Genomic DNA, 19,005 nt, shown 5'->3' on the forward strand with positions numbered 1-19,005 from the left:
TCTATAGTCCATGTCCATGAGTCTTTGTTTGTCTTGTTCCTTTGTTGCTTTTAGGTTTATATCCCACATATAAGTGATATCATGTGATTTTCAGCTTTTTCTGTCTGGCTTATTTCGCTTAGCATGATTATCTTAAGGTCCATCTATGTTGTTGCAAATGGCAGTATTTCATCTCTTCTTATGGTTAATATTCCATTGTATATATGTACCACAGCTTCTTTATCCAATCATCTATCATAAGACACTTTGGTTGCTTCCATGTCCTGGCCATAGTGAACAAAACTCCTGTGAACATTGGTGTGCAAATGTCTTTTCAGATATGGGTTTTCAAGTCTTTGGGGTAAATACCCAGTAGAGGGATCATATGATAAATCAATTCTTAGTTTTTGAGGAACCTCCATACTGTTTTCCATAGTGACTGTACAAATTTGCAGTCCCACTAATGGTGTATGAGGGTTCCTTTTTAAGTTCAACATTTTAAAGTCACGTATTGTTTCTAAAATTTCTGGTCATTTGTGTTATCCTAGAAAGCTCAACTAAATTTCTGCTGACCATATTTCTAGTGCATAAAGAACTATAGTGTGTCAGAGAGTAGACAGCAGTTGGAATAGGATGAGTATTTCTCTCAATCCCTGTTGCGTGAGAATTTTTATTTGTAATTAATTTTAATATGTATTAGTTATGTATTAGTAGGTAATAGTTTTTTCTTCCAACTTGAACAGTGTAACCTTCTATCATTTTTTATAATTCATGTTCATTTAAATGAGCAGCCATTTATTAAGTACTCAATCTGAGCTAGTTATAGTTTCAGTGTCAGGCTTGTGTGTGTTTTGTAGAAAAATAGAAATTCTGCTTTTATCTTGATTGATTATTCTATTGGTTTTAACAAAGTAAAAATGTGACAAGGAAATAACCGAATCTTTTTTTTTATCATTTGACACTTCAAAGCTAAAGGAGCTTATTAAAAGTTATTTATTTTAATAATACAAATTTATTATTAGAAAAGTAAATTACACTATAAATGTCAAATATACTCATCTTCCCTGTTTTAATATGGAATAGGAAATCCATTTAACAAAGTACAGACTTTAAATAATGAATGTCTTTTACTTACATAGTCTTATTGTGAATCAAGAATATTTGAGTACCCTTTCTTATTTTCTCTAAATTTGCAATTAGTCTGTAAATATTTATTAAGCACCTATTATATCCGGAGCACTCTGCTAGACCCTGAAGACACAGTGGTGAACTGGGCACAGTTCCTACCTCAGTGGAATTCTAGTTAGTGAGAGTCAGACAAGTAATAATTATAGTAGTTAATTCTTGGCCAGAACTAAGAGCATGGTGCGATAGAACTAATAGAACATGGTGTGATAGATCACCTGATTCAATCCTGAAGAGTCAGGAAGGCTTCCTTGAACAACTGAGGCATAAAAAGGATTACCCTGATGGTGGGGAAAGAAATATTCTTGGAAAAAGCAATTGCGTGTGCACAGACCTATAGATAAGAGATCATAGAACATTGAAGGAATGTGAATAAATTAGTGTGGGTGGAGCACAAAATAGGAGTAAAGGAAATCAAAAGAGAGATGTTAACAAGAGCCAAATCACAAAGGGCATGGGGGGCCGTACTGAGGAATTTAGGCTTAGGCTTTGAGCTCTGGGTACCGGAGAGGGTGTGTTAGTTTGGGTCCTCCACCTGTTGTTTAATAGGTGCTTAGACAAGATTAAACATGCAAGGATTTTATGACTGTGAGAGAGAGAATGAGAAGGGGTCTGGGAAGGGTTAAAAGAGCCCTGACTGTGATGCAGGTCTGACCCCAAGTGAAAGAGAGGAATCGAAGGCTGAGTGGAAGTGCGCAGCCTGCCATATAATCCAAGGAAGGTTTGGTAAGGACATTGGCAAGTCTGAGTCACAATTGGTTGTCAGAAGAGACCCACTTCTTGCCAAAATGGGCCTGACTTACTATATCTGCTATGTTCAGTTACTGGCTAGGAGCAGCCAGTGGGACATGTAAACTTGCACAAAGGTGGCAGTGGATTTCAGAATACAGTGGCCAGGGTGCTTTGGCAATTACAGTTGTTATAGCCAGAGATCTTTGCAGTGCATTCTTAAGGCCACGCAGAGGAGTTTTCAGAATACAGGCATACCTCAGAGATACTGCTGATTTAGTTCCAGACTACCACAATAAAGCAAATATCTCAATACAGCAAGTAACGTGAATATTTTGGTTTCCCAGTACATATAAAAGTTACGTTTATACTGTAGTATAGTCTGTTACATGTGGAATAGCATTATGTCTAAAAAAGAATGTACATACCTGTAATTTAAAAATACTTTGTTGCTAAAAATGCTAACCATCATTTGAGCCTTTTTGCTGGTTGGAGGGTATTGCCTCATTGTTGATGGCTGCTGACTGATCAGGATGGTGGTTGCTGAAGAGAATGTTGTAGCTGGTTGCTTAAGAGAATGTTATAGCTGTTTGATCTTCTATCCAGAACCCTAAAATTTTCTCCATATCAGCAATAAGGCTGTTTCGCTTTCTTATCATTCTTATGTTCACTGGAGTAGCACTTTTAATTGCCTTCAAGAACTTTTCCTTTGCATTCATATTTTGGCTAACTGGCAAGGGGCCTAGGTTTTGGCCTATTTTGGCTTTCAACATACCTTCCTCACTAAGCTTAATCATTTCTAGCTTTACATGCGACTCTTTCATTTGAACACGTAGAGGTCATTATAGGTTACTAATTTGCCTAATTTCAACATTGTTGTGTCTTGGAATAGAGAGAGATGGTTGGTGGAGCCGGCAGAACACATGCAACGTCTGTTGGTTATTTGTCGTTATATGGGCATGGTTCATGGTGTCTCAAAACAATTACCATAGTAACATCAAAGATCGCTGATCACAGATCACCATAATAATGATGAAAAAGTTTGAAATACTGTGGCCATTACCAAAATATGACACAGAGACATGAAGTGAGCAAATGCTGTTGGAAAAATGGCGCCAATAGAATTGCTTGATGCAGAGTTGCCACAAACCTTCAATTTGTAAAAAGCACAATACCTGTGGAGTGCAATAAAATGAGGTATGCCTGTGTAGAAATATAATCACTTCAGATTTATCTCAGCAAAAGAATATTTTAGTTGCACTGGAAATGGATTCAAGTAAGTCAGTGGACTTGAAGAAGGACCTGTATTAGAAGGCTCTTTTGCTAATCCAAGTGACACATAATGGAGACCTAAAGTAAGATTGTGTCAGTGAGCCTAGAGAGTTGTTGAAGATTCATTTAGGGAAACAGAGTGGACAGGGGTTGTTAATTAGATAGAAGAGATGAGGGGAAAAGGAGGAATTAAAAGGGGCACTGTGCTATCGGTTGTGTAATTGTTGTGCAATTGCATGGATATTCGTGCCATTCACTGGGAGGAACAGAAGAAATTGGGAATTGATGATTTTAGGTTCAGGCATGGTGGATTGGAAGTAGCAGTGGGATAGTCAAGTGAAGCTATCCGTTACGTTTAGTTAGGTAGATAGATATATTGTAGTAGTAGTTGCTGTAACATAAAAACTAATGAACATGTAATAATTTTAAAACAATAGAGGTTTTTTTCTTAATCATGTAACGTTCAAAAGGATATTCCTCATTGGTAAGCAGTTTTCCTTGAAACCATGTTTTAGAGGTCCAGACTCTTTCCTTCCTTGGAGTTCTCCCTCCTTCAACATGTGTACTTACCCCACAGTTGTGCTCAGTTGCCCCAACCCAGTGAGAGGGATTAAGTGTGGAGAAGACATGCCCACTTTATGACCACTACAGCCTGTAAGTGACATCCATTACTTTTGTTCACATTCCATTGGTGGTAACTAATCATGTGACTCTACCTATCTGTAAGGAGATTTGAGAAATATGGTCCCTAGCTGTCAGCTGTTCCCGACACAACTTGATATTATGTTCTTTGTTAGGCAGTTAGCTATATCTACCACGGATATGAAAATCTTTACCATGTAAATGATAATTGAAAACATAAGAATTAATGGGATGACCTAGGAAATGCGAAGAATGAGAATGGGATGGGACCCAGGGGAATGCAGGCTTTAAAGGAGTAGGGGAAGAAAAGCACAAAAAGGATACTGAGGAAAAAACTTAGTATGTTATGGAAACTGAGGAGGAAAGTTCAAAGTATAATGCCAGATTGCATTAAGCAACAGGCTTTTGGTGGCCTATGTGAGCAGTTGCAGTGAGGAGAATAAAAGCCAGAGTTGAGGAGAGATCAGAAAGTGTTTTTTCCAAGATATTAAGCAGTGATTCTCAAATTTTGTGGTCTTTGGACCCCTTTAAACACTTAGAAATTATTGAGAGCCACAAAGAACTTTCGTTTATATGGGTTACATTTATTGATATATCCTGTATTAGAAAATAAAGCAGAAAATTTAAAAATATTTATTTAGTAATTAAAAAATAGCACTAATAACCTGTTTCATGTAACTATAATTAACATGTTTTTAAATAACTATTTTCTAAGACAAACATAATTTAGTTAAAGAATAGCATTGTTTTATATTTTTGCAGATGTCCTGAATGTTTGGCTTGCTAGAAGATAGCTAGATTCTCATATTTGCTTCTGTATTCAGTCTCTTGTGATGTTTTGATTGAAGTGTATACAGAAAATCTAGTCTCACACTGATACGTGGTAGGAAAGGGAAGATCCTCACAGAACTGCTGTGAAAGGGTTGTGGAGACTCCCCTGGGGTCTTTGGGGACCACATTTTAAGAACTATTAAATTGTAGAATTAGATATATGGTGAGAAAGGAGAATAGTTTTGACTGAGTTTAAATGTTGATGGAAAAGGAGGTTTTAAGGAGGTTAAAGATAGAGGTGACACTTGGCAAACAGATTTTCGAAGGTCCTAGCTGATTTAGAAGGATAAGCTTTGGAAGGGAGGGAGGTACCTCTCAAGATTTTTCACTGAATAAGCTCCTAGCACATAGTAAGGATTGAATGTTACCTGTTATTACTGCTCATGCAGGAAGGAGGGTGAGGATGGGTGAGAATTTGATTAAGCTTGGAGATGGCCTGGTAGGAAAAGGAGAGTTCTCATCTGGTGAATTCTGTGTATGTGCACACATACACATATGCATCTGTATTTGACTGTACGGGACAAAGTCACGTGGAGAGTAAGGAAGAGGTAAGAGAGAAGTTTGAAGAGAACAGATAAGTTTTTTGTTGTTGTTGTTGTTTTTACAGTAGAAATGAAAAACTTTATTAGAAGGGAAAGTACATTTCCAGAAGTGGAAGCAGGCCTGAGCAAGAGAAGCGTGGCTCAAAAGGCAGAACAGATAAGTCTTGAAGGGAGTACTGAACAATAAAACTTGGAGGGATTGCTGCATATGCACTATAATTATAAAAATTCTGGTTATAGAAAAATGTCTATTGACAATTTGAAAATTATGTTTTCACTTTTTAAAACAGAAAGCCCCCTATTCTGTCCTAGGTAAACCTCCTAGGTGGCTCTTTAGGCCATCTTGATTAAGAAAGAGTAACTAGCAGGTATGTTGCCCTTTTTGGGTCTTTTAGACTCTGATATCTTCTCTAGGTCAAGTGTGCAGTAGCCACTTTTCTTCCACAGCCAGGAGTCTGACCCTGACAGGCTGCATTGGTGGGGTGCTTCCTTGATGGCTGATCCCTGGTCTAGGAAGTTTAGTTTCTTCCATTACATTGTAACTTATCACTAGGTTAGAAAATAACTATGTTCATACTTATTCGTCAATAGATCCCTTTTCTATATTTGCTCTTTGTTGTGTGTTGTGTTATTTTTTCTCAGCCAAGCAATTAAGTGGTTTTCTCCTTACTGCTGTTGCAGGAGAATACTGTCATCTTAAAACTGAGTTTTTAAAAGATAAATTTATTAGGCAAAGGTCAAATTCTGTGCTTTTTTGGATCTTTAAAAACAATATAAGATTAGAAAGGATTGAACACTTAAAATAATTTTAACCTTGTACAGTGGAAGATTATTTTTATTATTATATACAAATTTATTAATAAATAGTCATGAAATTGTTTGACATAAGCCATGATCAGAGGGAAACCATTTTGTTTCAAAAGAGGGAAACTTTCTTAAGTTATTCCTATTTCATTTATAAGTTGCTGTCTATATCTGTTGGTCTGCTTTTGTGCTGCCTACCTCACCTTTGACTCCTGACGCACTGCGGCTTCTCTGACAGCCCCTTTCACACGTGTTTTGCGTTTTTGCCGTGTAGGTCTTTCACAGCTCTGCAGCCCCAGGCGGGCGTTCTCTGAGCAGGGCCCGCTCCGCCTGATCAGGAGTGCCTCTTTCTTTGCAGGTTTGCCATGTGCTGTGTGGGTGGACTAGTCGGTGTGCCAGCAGCTGGAACTGTAGATCAGCTGTGGAATCAAGGGAGTAAATAAATGCACTTGGGAGGGTGCAGTTAAGAAAACATCACTTGGGAAGTGCAAGGACTTAATTCATTTCTACTGAGTATGTTCTTGAAGTTCCCAGGAACTTTATCAGTGGAATTGACATTTTCATGAAATTTCAGTTTGCCATTTCTTATATCATTATGTAATAATGATTTTAACTCTGCCAAATCAAATTTTAGTATGAATATTATTATAATCCAGTTGGAATTTCTAATGACACTGCCTTGTTTCCATGGCTGAGTAGCTTGTACCATAGTTCACCAATTGTAGAAAATATACTATCTTATTATTATTGTAAAATGTCTGATTTTCACTATTCCATAAGAATGATTTCTCTTGGAGCTAAGATTTAGATGAACAAGCACCATTGTAATTGTTCTGTTAAAGGTATATGTATTTGTTTATATCATTAAACTGGTGATCAAGTATGTTCATGCTTCAGTATTCAAGAAGTTGTATCCAACTTCTTGTTTTAATTAATATTTTCCTTAAAAATAAGAGAGATGAACAATATTCATTATAGAAAATTTGGAAAATATGAAAAATAGGCAAAAAATATGTCTGCCATCTGTTAGCCAGAAATAACCTCTTTTTTTTTAAACAAAATTGGGAATGTACTATTTCAAACAATTTTCTTAAACTTTTTTATTATGGGGAATTTTAAAACATACATTAATGTAGACAGAAGGATAGAGTGAACTGTGATACACCTATCACTTAGCCCCAGCGATCATCATTCTTACTGTTCAGTAGCTTACCTTTTTTTCATTTAATAATATATTATGAATATCTCCCTTGAATATGCTTCTAAAATACTTACTTTAGTCACCTTTGCTTCATTAGCTATTATAGATTATTTTCATATTATATGTCAAACCATCATATCTCAAAGCTTGTTCAACTGAATAATAGCTCTTGGTGTTGGGTTTGTGCCATGCTATTGAAAAAAATAAAGGAATGCAATGAGATGAGCATGAATTAGTTTGCTATTTTAAAAGGAACAATGTCAACCTGAATAGCAATACATTTTATAACTGATAGTTTTGTCTTGATTCACAGTCCACAGTAACCCAATGGACATGCCTGGAAGAGAGCTGAATGAGGATAGAGACAGTGGCATCGCACGCTCTGGTAATGCCAGGTTCATGTATTAATCTAGTTTTTTTATGAGATAACTATTAGCTGACATTGGTTCTTTTTTTTATCTTTGACTTTATCATTCAATTTTATGTATACAGTTTTCTAGCGTTGATATTACAAGAGAATTAGAGAAACAGTAAGATTTTAAATTTAAAAATGTTCACGTTTACTATTAAATGTGCCTGGTGGAGCATGGCTTGGGTGAATGCACAGTGGCTTAGGCTTAGCCAGTACAAGACAAAAAGCATTGCTCAAGAGATTGCTTAGATAGCATAGTAGAAGAAACACATTTGCTTACATCAGCTGGCTCCTAACTAGAGTTTAAATTGTCAGGTTGTCTCTTGCCCAGAAAGACTTAGGCTTTTTGAGCTAATCTTATACATATTTCTTTCAAATATGAACTGTCCCAACATTTGCCTAACAAACTTTTATTGAATAAAAGAAAAAGAAAAAGTAAAACCCAGATTCTACCTTACGGAGCAGAATCTACTAAGAGTCTGGAAAATTATCTGTCATAGTTCATTGCATGATATGTTCTGTGACAGACCTGTGCAAAGAGGTTCAGAGAGAAGGCACCAAGCAGTCTGGGGAAGGGGTAGGGAGTCAATAATGCTTTACAAAGGGATAATACTTGAGTTATGTCTGGGAAAATATATAGGTGTTATCTAGGCAAAGGCATAGAAGAAGGACATTTCATTTAAAAAGAAAAGTGTTTGTCATGGCCCAGAGATCAGTGTTAGTGAAAAAAGGAGTAATCTTAGGTGTCAATTATTGTCAAGTATGATAAACTTTATTCACTCTGTTTATCCTTGTGTGTTGTCACATTATATGTCACATTAGATGGGAAGTCCAAATTTGCCATATATCGTAATCCCTAGGTTTGCATTAGAATAACAATAAGTTTCAAAAATTTTCTTCAGATGCCTGAACTCTACTCATAAAGACACTGATTTAGCCTAGAGAAAGTCTTGGACATCCACATTTGAGAAACAAAACAACGTGAAAAACTCAACACCTGATTCTGATGGACAACTAGAGTTGAGAACTACTGCTCTAATATAAAAAGTCTACATCTTTCAGATAATCTCATCTTTCTTTTCTGGGTTTTTCTAATTGTTATTTTTGTTCTTCAGAACTAATCTAGAGTATATTTCTCTTACTACCTTACATTCTGTGTAATCTAGAGATTTAGTTTTATGTGGCAGGAATTTAATTCTCATTATTTTATCCAGGATTTTGGAGATGATAAATTCATATCTCTATACTTCATTTTCTTCAGCTATAAATTGAAAGGCCTGGGTAGACTGTTCTATAAGGTGTCTTTAAGCCATTAAATTCACATATTGTGTATTTTCTTCTTTTTTCTAATAGGGTTATTTTCAATGTCAGAATTTAGTAAAACATAGCTTTTCCAGATTTAGAGTAACATTTGCTTTTTCACTGAAACCATACCCAGATTAGTTATACATACCCAGTCTTATCTCAGACCACAAAGTTTTAAAATAGTCATTGATGAAATGTGGTCTTTTCAAGAAAGTAGTTTAGAACTAATTCATTGGTGGTCCAGATGTTTGCATGGTACATAAAGCTCTCCCCTTTATCACTGAATTTGTCAGAGAGAATTCACATGAACAGATCATCATGATGTCGGTCTCTTAGTTTTCAGTCCTGGTGTCCAAAATGATATAGCATGTGGCATGTACCTTTTTATAGATGATGATAATACTTGACAAATTTTCAGTGTATAATCATGAAGATGGGACTCTAAAATATTGCCAAACAAAAGCAAGCCCTAATGTCCAGTGCAGGGAAGGAGAGGATTCCTAGCCCAAGGGAAAATAAAAGGCTGTAGCTTTTGACACCCTAGCAAAGAACAGAGTTTTTGGATTGCAGAGAAGGGTTTCAGGAAAGAAATAATCCCGTTAGGGAACACAGCAGTTATAATTAGCGTGAACCCTGTTGGAATGTCTGTCACCCCTTAGAATGCTCCAGGGAGCAGTTTATAGGATTTTCCCTTTTTGAGGGTTTAATAGGTAGATACATGGTTATTATTTAAAGTGGCTGAGAATTTGGAGGCTTGATCATCTGTGCACAAGCAAACCATAAGGACTTTTAAATGGTATCTTTAAATGACATCTAGATACTTATTTTCAAATTTAGCTTTTGTTTTTAAAATCTAACTGCTGCATTAAATTTGAATTGCATCGTATTTTCTTTAAGAACTAAGGGGTTAGATAAGCTAAGGGACAGTCTCACGGCCCAAAGGATAATGCTTTGTTTCAAAGTAGCGTTTTCTTCAGAGGTGGGGGTAAGATGTCAAAAGGGGATTTTGTCTTAGAATCTCTTACTAACACACTGTTACTATATAATTTTTCTCCTCTGGGACCTCATTCCAACAGTGTTATTTTTTAAAAAATTTGAGTAACCTTTCTTAAATTTGTTAAAAAAAATTTTTTATACTTAGTTATGATCGACTTATACATTATATTTGTTCTTATTCTGACTTGACAGCATCTCTCAGCAGCTTGCTTATTACACCATTTCCCTCCCCAAACTCCTCACTTACCCGAAGCTGTGCCAGCAGCTACCAACGACGTTGGCGACGCAGCCAAACAACAAGTTTGGAGAATGGGGTATTTCCTAGATGGTACGTTGAAACCTACAATTTACAACAAGAATGCATAGTTCCTTAAACATAATTTTATATGATTTTTTTTTTTTTTAGAGTCTGGACTTGCATTTTGTGTATTTTAAATCTGGAACTTAAACAGTTAAAATATATTGCATTTTTTATTGTGGCAAATCATGCATAATGTAAAATTTACTATTTTAACCATTGTCAGGTATACAGTTCAGCAGCATTAAGTACCTTCATATTGTGCAACCATTCCGGTCCAGAACTTACGTATCTCCCTAAACTGAAACTCTGTACCCATTAAACAATAACTCCCCATTCCTTTCTTACCTTAGCCCCTGGCATTCTATTTTTAGTCTCTATGAATTTGACTACTCTAGATATCTCATATAAGCAGATCATACAGTATTTATCCTTTTATTTCTGGTTATTTCATTTAGCATGTCTTAAGTATTCATCCATGTAGCATGAATCAGTATTTCATATTTTTATGGCTGAATAATGATCCATGTATATATATACCACAGTTTTTTATTCATTTGCCTGTTGATGGACATTTGGGTTTCTACTTTTTGTCTGTTCTGAATAGTGCTGGGATGAACATGGGTATACAAATACTAGTTAAAATCTCTGCTTTCAATTCTTTTGGGTAGAAGTGGAATTGCTGGATCATACGGTAATTCTGTGTTTTAAGTTTTTGAGGAATCTCTGTCCTGTTTTCCAAAGTGGCTGCACCGTATTATGTTCCAGAAATGCATAAGAGTTCTAATTTCTCCACATGTTGTCAATTGTTATTTTCTGGGGTTTTTTGATGATAGCCATTCTAATAGGTGTGAAGTGATATCACTCAATGTGGTTTTGATTTGCATTTCCCTAATGACTAGTGATGTTGTGCATGTTTTCATGTGCTTATTGGCCATGTGTGTATCATCTTCGGAGAAATGTCTATTCAAGTGCTTTGTCTATTTTTAAATCAGGTTGTTTGTTTTTTTGTTGTTGAGTTTGTAGGAGTTATTTATATATTCTGGATATCAATCCCTTATCGCAGTGGTCTCTTTTTGGTACCAGGGACGGGTGCTCCTATGAGAATCTAATGCCCGATGATCTGAGGTGGAGTTGAGGTGGTGATGGTAGCGCTGGGGAGCAACTGCAACTACAGATGACGCTTCACTCGCTTGCCCACCACTCACCTCCTGCTGTGCAGCCTGGTTCCTAACAGGCCTCAGACTAGTACCAGTGTGTGGCCCAGGAGTTGACGGACTCCTGCCTTATCAGAAAAATGCTTTGCAAATATTTTCTCCCATTCCATGGGTTGCCTTTTGTTCCGTTGATAGTATCCTTTCATGAACAACTGTTTTTAATTTTTATGCAGTCCAATTTATCACTTTTTTCTTCTGTTGCTCATGCTTGGTGTGATATCCAAGGAATCATTACCAAATCCAATGTCATGAAGCTTTTATCCTATGTTTTCTTCTAAGAGTTTTATAGTTTTAACTCCTGTGTTAGGACTTTGATCCATGTACTGCATGTTTTGATATTTTAGTTTTTCCTGTTTCTGTTTTGGCAAGTTAATTCATTATTGAAAGATCTTTTTTTAGTCTGTGTAAAGTATAACTATAGATAATAAAAGTTCTCCTTTACTCATTCCCTTTATTCCTTCATCTTTGATTTTACCACTGCAATCAAAAGAAGAAACAAGTAGATTCTAAAACAGTGAAGAGATTGTACCTTAAATTTCAAGCATATTTAGGTTGGTTATGTATTGAAATTATTTTTTTTTTTTCAAAATGTTCTGTCTGACTCTTAAAATTTCTTATAAAAATGGGATCATGAAGGAATAGCCAGTAGATTTCTCTCAAAGAGATATACAATTGATGTGAATTTTTAGATTTACTCGATAAAACAGCAGAAGACCTTTAGCTTGCCTACATTTCATTAACAAGGAGATTGAATTGTGTATTTAATCATTGTTATATGTTTTTAAAATTTTTTACATTTGTTTTTAAGGTCTATAGAAGAAAGCTTTAATCTGTCAGATGAAAGCTGTGGCCCTAACCCAGGAATTGTGAGGAAAAAGAAGATTGCTATCGGGGTAATCTTTTCATTATCCAAAGATGAAGATGAAAATAATAAATTTAATGAATTCTTTTTTTCACACTTTCCTCTCTTTGAAAGCCACATGAACAAATTAAAGAGTGCAATAGAACAGGTAAGCGTAGTCATGTTGTTGGCTTGTTTACCTCCTTTATTTTCCTTTGAATTGTATTCCCGTTTTACCATCATGTTTATTCATTTGGCGGAAAACTTAACAGGCACCGTGCGTGCACCCTGCAGAGTGCTCTGGGGGTTGCAAAATAGACTTCAGCTCTTTTTAAAGAGCTTGCTGCCTAATAAAAGATCTAAGGTCATGCATCTATTCATTCAATAAATAAATATTCGAAGGCCCATAGTGTAGCAGGCATTATTCTAGCAACTAAAGATAAGATGTGAAAAAAACAACACTTCTGACCTCATGGGACAACAAATAAATGAATACATAAAGCTGCGAGGTGGGAATAAGGGCTGTGGAGAAAAATAAAACAGGGAAAGATTGATAAGGAATGATGGATAGAAGGATTGCTAATTTTTACAGGCTAGTGTGGAAGCCTCCTGATAAAATGACATATTGTCCAGAGATATGAAGGAAGTGAGCTACAACTACCTGAGAGAAGAATGTTATAGGCAGGGTCAAAGGTCCTGTGTCAGGAATAAGCCTGATATTTGAGCAACAGTAAGAAAGCCAAAGTAGTTGGGTTAGAAGTAAGACAAGATCGTGCAGGGCCTTTGTAAGATACCATTGTAAGAGTATTGGCATGTACTCTTAAGAAAGATGGAAAAACTTTGGAGGGTTTGAGTGTATGAATGACATTATTTATGAGAATCACTCTTAATGCTGGTGGCGAATAGATTTCCAGGAGCAAAGGTGGATATTGTGGGACCAGTTAGGAGGCTGTTGTGATAATCTAGGTGAGAGATGATGGACATTCAAACCAATTTTGTGGTGGAATTGGTGAGAAGTGGTGGGATTCTGGATATGTTTTGAAAATAGCTAATGAAATTAGCTGATGTACTGATTTGGGCTGTGTAAGAGAAAGAGAACAATACAGGTTGACTCATGAATTTTCATTTGAGCAGTAAGCAGGATGGACTTGCCAGTACTTGATTGGGAAAACTGCAGATGGAACAGATGGTGGATCAGGAGTATGTTTGAGGTGCCTCTTGGACATCCAAGTGGTTATATGAGTCTAGAGTTTACGGGAAAGGTCCAAGCTGGACAGTCACCAGTGTACAGATGGTATTTAAAGCCATGAAACTGATTGAGAGAAAGAGGAGCGGATATCCTAGGCTTGATTTGTGGAGCATTTCAGCAGTTAAAATTTGAAGAGAGAAGACTGAGGATCTACCATCTAAGTAGGAAGGAAAACGAGAGAATACTTTTTAGAGGGATTCAAGTGAAGAAAGTGTTTTTAAGAAGTTAGGGTTGATCAATTTTGTCAAAGTCTGCTGATAGTTTATATGATAAACTTACGTAAGGTAAGAAAATTGTGAATACAAGATAGAGTATAAGGATAACCAAAAAAGAAGAATAAGCCAAGGTTTTTAGGAGTTCATAGGAAAGAAAAATGACTTCCTGTTGAGAAGATGTTTCATTTGGACTGCATTTTAACGATGTGTAGGATTTTTTAAACATAAAATTTTGGAAATTGGATATAGCAATAGCAAGAAAAATTGATATCCTTGCCACCTAAAAATAATTAACATTTTGCTGAAAGTGTTATCCAGGCCTCTTATCCATTTTACTTGATTGGAATTGTGCTCTGTTCATATTGCTTAGTTATATGCCTATTTTTAAAAACTCATTAAAAAAAACTAAACTCATCATTGTAACATACACATTTCTCGTCATTATAAATTGTTCTTAAATATATTTTAGTGGCTTTCCTCAGAGTAACAATTTTTCTATTAGGCCATTTTTACTTTTTCACAATTATAGCTACAGTGTTGTTAACATATTGGTAAGTTTTCCAGATTATATTTTAGAAGAGATTCCTGGAAGTTGAACCAGTGAATCAGTTGATATACGTAAAGTTCTTAATCCCTGTGACAGTATGTGGAAGAGAAAGAACATTAAGGAGGAGAAGTCTGACAGAGTTAACGGGGACCAGATCAAAGACTCTAGAATGCTTGCCAGAGTTTTGCCTTTGTTTTTAAGGCTGTCTCCAAATTGTGCTTTAGGAAGATTAATTTGCACTATGTCTAAAACAGACTAGAATAAGAGGCGAGAGATGGGAAGGCCAATTAAAATGGTTCAGGAAGTAGAAGATGCATTTCAGAATCATCTGCCTCAAGAGAAGACACTAATGTTAGTTCCTCAATGTAAGTCTATCAAAAAGACAAATACATCATTAGCAATACTAAACAAGTGAGTAAAGGCCATTTTTCACTCACTCTCAGGAGTTAGAAACTGGTGACAGATTTCTTCAATTGGCTGCTGTCCCTTTTTGTAGTCTATTCTTGCCAGAGTCAATACACATAGTAATTAGCTGTAGCTGAACTGACATTTTGAGTTACTGGAAGAAGCATTTCAAGCTTTGTATAAACCTTGAAATATTAGTCACTGTGGAACTCATTAAAGATGACTTCAAATGTTCTAATGCTTTGACCATTCTGTAACCTAAAGAGTACATTGCAGTACTTACAGTTGTCTGAATATTTGTTCAAGTTTAACATCTCATTTCTTATCAAAGCTGAAAGATAAAGCTGAATGAATGAATAGTATAGAACTTAATTTTAAAAGTTCTACAGTTGTTAATAATAGAATGTAGTAAACATGAGACTATCCACAGAAGTTATCTTCTAAGGCCAGTTTTCAAATTATCACTTTTTAAAAAAGTGATACCTTTTGAGATCTATAATTTAATTAAACATTTTTATTGCTGAAAATTAAGAAAGAATACTACTCAACTCTAGCCCCAAATTTTTACTTCTTTATAAATTGGGAATCTCTCAACAGTTTGTAAAAATATAAAATTAAGTTTCACTTTTAGCCTGTGAAGCTTTTCTATATACATGAACATGATTTTGGCCTGAACTAGTTTGATCTTTTGTTAAATATATGTTTAAAAATTTTTTAAAAATTACTTTGTAATTATATAAGTAATACGGAATTACATTCTTTTAAACATTTAAAAAATTACAAAGTTCTTTCTGACATCCATATTCTAATCCTGATACCCTTTTTTCTACCCAAAGCAAGGTTTCTCAACTATGGCTAAATATGTTTTTAAGAAAGCAAATATTACTAATAACTTGACATAAGTAGAATTTTTATATTTCAGATCTTAAAAAAAAGATTTCCTTAACAGAACCATTATTTGTGAAATATTAGAGGAAACATGAGCTGTTATTACTGAGTTATTGTGTTTTCTGCTGTTTGGAAAAAAAGAATAGTTTTATGTAACCCAGAAACTGTCAACATCAGTTTCTTTGTGTGTTGACATTTTATGGTTTGACAGTTACAGTAAGAGATTTAACACTTGAAAAATTTGAATTTTCTTATGATCATTAATGACCTAAGATACATTAGAGAAAGCCACAGTAAATGTGTGTCTTCTTTATATCTTTCTAGATAAGAATAGTGGTTGAGTGTTATGGAAATATATGACTTCGCTTTTTTTTTTCTTTTTCTTTTATATTTTGCCCGTGATCAGTATAAGAATTAACTATTTGATTGCTTTCAAGGCTATGAAAATGAGCCGGAGATCCACTGATGCCAGCCAGAGGAGTTTGGCTTATAATCGAATAGTTGATGCCCTGAATGAATTCAGGTACATATTCTCCAGTTTTTCGTAATATAAAGTTGTTTTGCAGTGTACACAGGAAGATTTATTTATTTTCTTTAACATATTCTGTTAAAATTAAATTCTTTAAATTTCTTTGTCACATAGTCGAATGAGGGTATAATTCAGTAGGCCATTGGTTCCTATATCATTAAATATCAAATGTGCTTGGGATGGCACATTTGGGAGCCATCAGTGGTATGATTTTTAGTATTGAACTGTTAGACAATCAGATATGACCAGAAGAGACCCTTATTCCAGGAGAAATGTGCTTTGTCCTCTCCTGGGCTCCTAGATGTAGGGACTGGTTAAGTGTTATTTAACCAGTAGTAGTAATCAGATGTTCTCAGATACCTGGAATACAAGAACACATGGATATAGAGAATATGAACTTGATGTTCCACATAACTATTGCTTGATCCTTTCTCTAGATATGGCAAAACAAATAGTGTTTCTTCTGCCAGTGTTTTCTTGGTAGAACAAAGCTTGTGCCTGACGCTCCAACAACTGCTTTAACTGTGCTCTGATTATGGCAAGCAAACATACTGCATATGAACTACATTGGGAGTCACTCTAAATGACTGATGTCTATCTCCCTCTAAGAGAGTCATTTCAGGTCTTCTTTATCCTCCCAGTCTTCCTTCAGACTGGAGAGATATATAGACTTTTTATTTACTTGCCTGAAAGAATCCTGCAATATTATTTTTGAGTTTTACATTTTGTAGTTTTACATGGTAATGAATCTTTGCCCTTGAACTTGGAGCTATTACTTACATTATTGGATTACAGTTTCTTTTCTGCAGTCACAAGCTTTGTGGCAGAAGGCCAAGAGTCCAGACCTGTTTGAGCTCTGAGGAAACACTGTCATTATAGATCCAGCTGAAGTTACCAGAATAGTAAATATTGTCATAAGACTCATTCTTAGTAAAATGCTGATTTTGCTTTTAGCTTATAAACAGGATTTTTATTTTTAAAAAGTTGAATTAAATGCCTGTGAGTTAATCGCTTTGGTAATAAGGTAGGATGAATGGCCTAGCCTTAGAATTTTAAGATTACCTGGAATTTACAACATGTGTGAGTTATAAAATCATTGAAAATATATGTCATGATTGTGTACCTTCCCTTTTGTATTAGTGTATTTTATTTCAGTCACTGTGAATCTGAAAGGTTATATAAGTCAGTTAAGCATTCTTACAATATCTTAAAAATACTTTATTAACTCAAAATTTTTATTAAGGGGTATATCTGTAGAAATACTTTAATACGTAAGTTGGTCCTTATTATTTACAGAATCTGTATTTGTGAATTCACCTACTTGCTAAAATTTATTTAAAACCCCAAAATATAGTGCTTTTATGATCATCTGTGGACATGCACAGAGCAGTGAAAAATTTGAGTGGCTCTAAACACACATTCCCAGATGAGGTCAAACAAGACAATGCTCCAATTTCTTGTTTTAGCTCTCATTCAGTAAACAAGTGTCCTGTTTGACAAATATTTAGTGCCACTTTTTTTAAAGCATATTTTGATTTTTGTTAGTGATTTTGCTATTAAAAACGGCCCTCAAGCATAGTGCTGAAATGCTCTCCAATGTTACTAAGTGCAGGAACGCTGTGATGTGCCTTACGGAGAAAAATATTTGTGCTGAGTAAGCTTCATGCAGGTGTGAGTCATAGTGTTGTTGGCTGTGAACTCAATGTTAATGAATCAACAGTATATTAAATATTAAACAGTATATACAGAACCCCTCATAAAACAAGATTATGTATTGATGGGTTGATGAAAGTGTTGTGACCAGAGACTCACAGGAACCTTAACCCTGTATTTCCCCTAGGAACAGTGATTCAGTGTTCACTAATTCATTGTTTATGTCAACTTTATAGAATATTACTACAAATATTGAGACTGTCATACAATTTAAAAATGAAGTGGTTGTTAAAAATTGGCAATTAGATAATTTTTTAAGTATGTGATTATTTGAGGCCAGATGATTAATGAGTTTTGAGCAGTTGAGAAGAGGAAGGAAATGATTCACATGTATACAGAAACTCTGAAACCTAGAGAAGCAGGAAGTATATTTTAGCTAGCATTGCTTCCTGGTACAGGTGAGGTCCTTGGACTTTGACCTAGACTGTATGCATATCAAAGAAAACTAAGTCATGACCCCCATTCCCTTACAACTAAGGAGTCTTTCTCTAGGGACATACCAGGGAAAAGAAGGGATCAGATGACTGAAAATCCTTGCCCTTCTTACTAGCGAAGGGTAAGATGTAACTATTAGTAGGAGAAAAAAGCAAGATTACTTCTAGGTTGTTAATGACACCAGAGTTGTATATAATGAGAAGCACAGCTGCATACTTAATTTCTTTGCCTTCTTTGCACCTGCTACACTCTGAGGTTATAGTGCATATCTTTAAGCGTGTGTGTCCTCAGTGGACCACTGTACTAGGGCTAGTGATCTGGCTCTGGCCCACGATACATAGAGTTTGTAGTAGACACTATTATGCTGATGAAACTCATGGAAAATGAATCGATTGGCTCAAGTCATTTATACAGTATTTCTTTTAATCAAAAAATATATTCACATGGTTAAGAAAAAAAATATACATTCTGAAGGGTCTAATAATGGAAATAAATGAACACTACCCTACCTCTCCATCCTCATTCTCACTTCCCAAGAACATTCTACCTCTTAACTCTTTCTTTTGTTATTTACTTCAGTATTATTAAACAGTATACTTAATGCAGCTCTTTCTTGGTTTATCAATTTTAGAGCATATTTATTTTCTGCCTTGAGTTTATACCTGTCCCTCAGTCTTTTAGCCTCTCAGTATAGTGGTAGCACTATCTTGTTTTTTCTCAGCTCTGGTAAATATTCTACTTTCTTTGATAATTTGTTTTCTTCTGTTTCT

At 35.3% G+C, this 19,005-nt stretch overlaps 1 protein-coding gene across 3 annotated transcripts in view; it reads left to right on the forward strand.

Moving 5' to 3' along the window:
* The window catches only part of FNIP1 (folliculin interacting protein 1), a 103,581-nt gene that overhangs the window by 60,509 nt on the left and 24,067 nt on the right, over positions 1-19,005 (forward strand). The window contains exons 7-11 of one of the 3 annotated variants that reach the window (XM_006923164.3): positions 6,259-6,342; positions 7,499-7,570; positions 10,091-10,226; positions 12,222-12,423; positions 15,996-16,081. In XM_006923164.3, the coding sequence (XP_006923226.1) occupies positions 6,259-6,342; positions 7,499-7,570; positions 10,091-10,226; positions 12,222-12,423; positions 15,996-16,081 (580 nt within the window). The remainder of the gene's footprint in view (positions 1-6,258; positions 6,343-7,498; positions 7,571-10,090; positions 10,227-12,221; positions 12,424-15,995; positions 16,082-19,005) is intronic. The other 2 variants (XM_015598107.2, XM_006923165.3) reach the window with 2 other exon arrangements.

This window comes from Pteropus alecto, unplaced genomic scaffold (genome assembly GCF_000325575.1).
Source record: "Pteropus alecto unplaced genomic scaffold, ASM32557v1 scaffold78, whole genome shotgun sequence".
Lineage (NCBI taxonomy): Eukaryota > Metazoa > Chordata > Mammalia > Chiroptera > Pteropodidae > Pteropus > Pteropus alecto.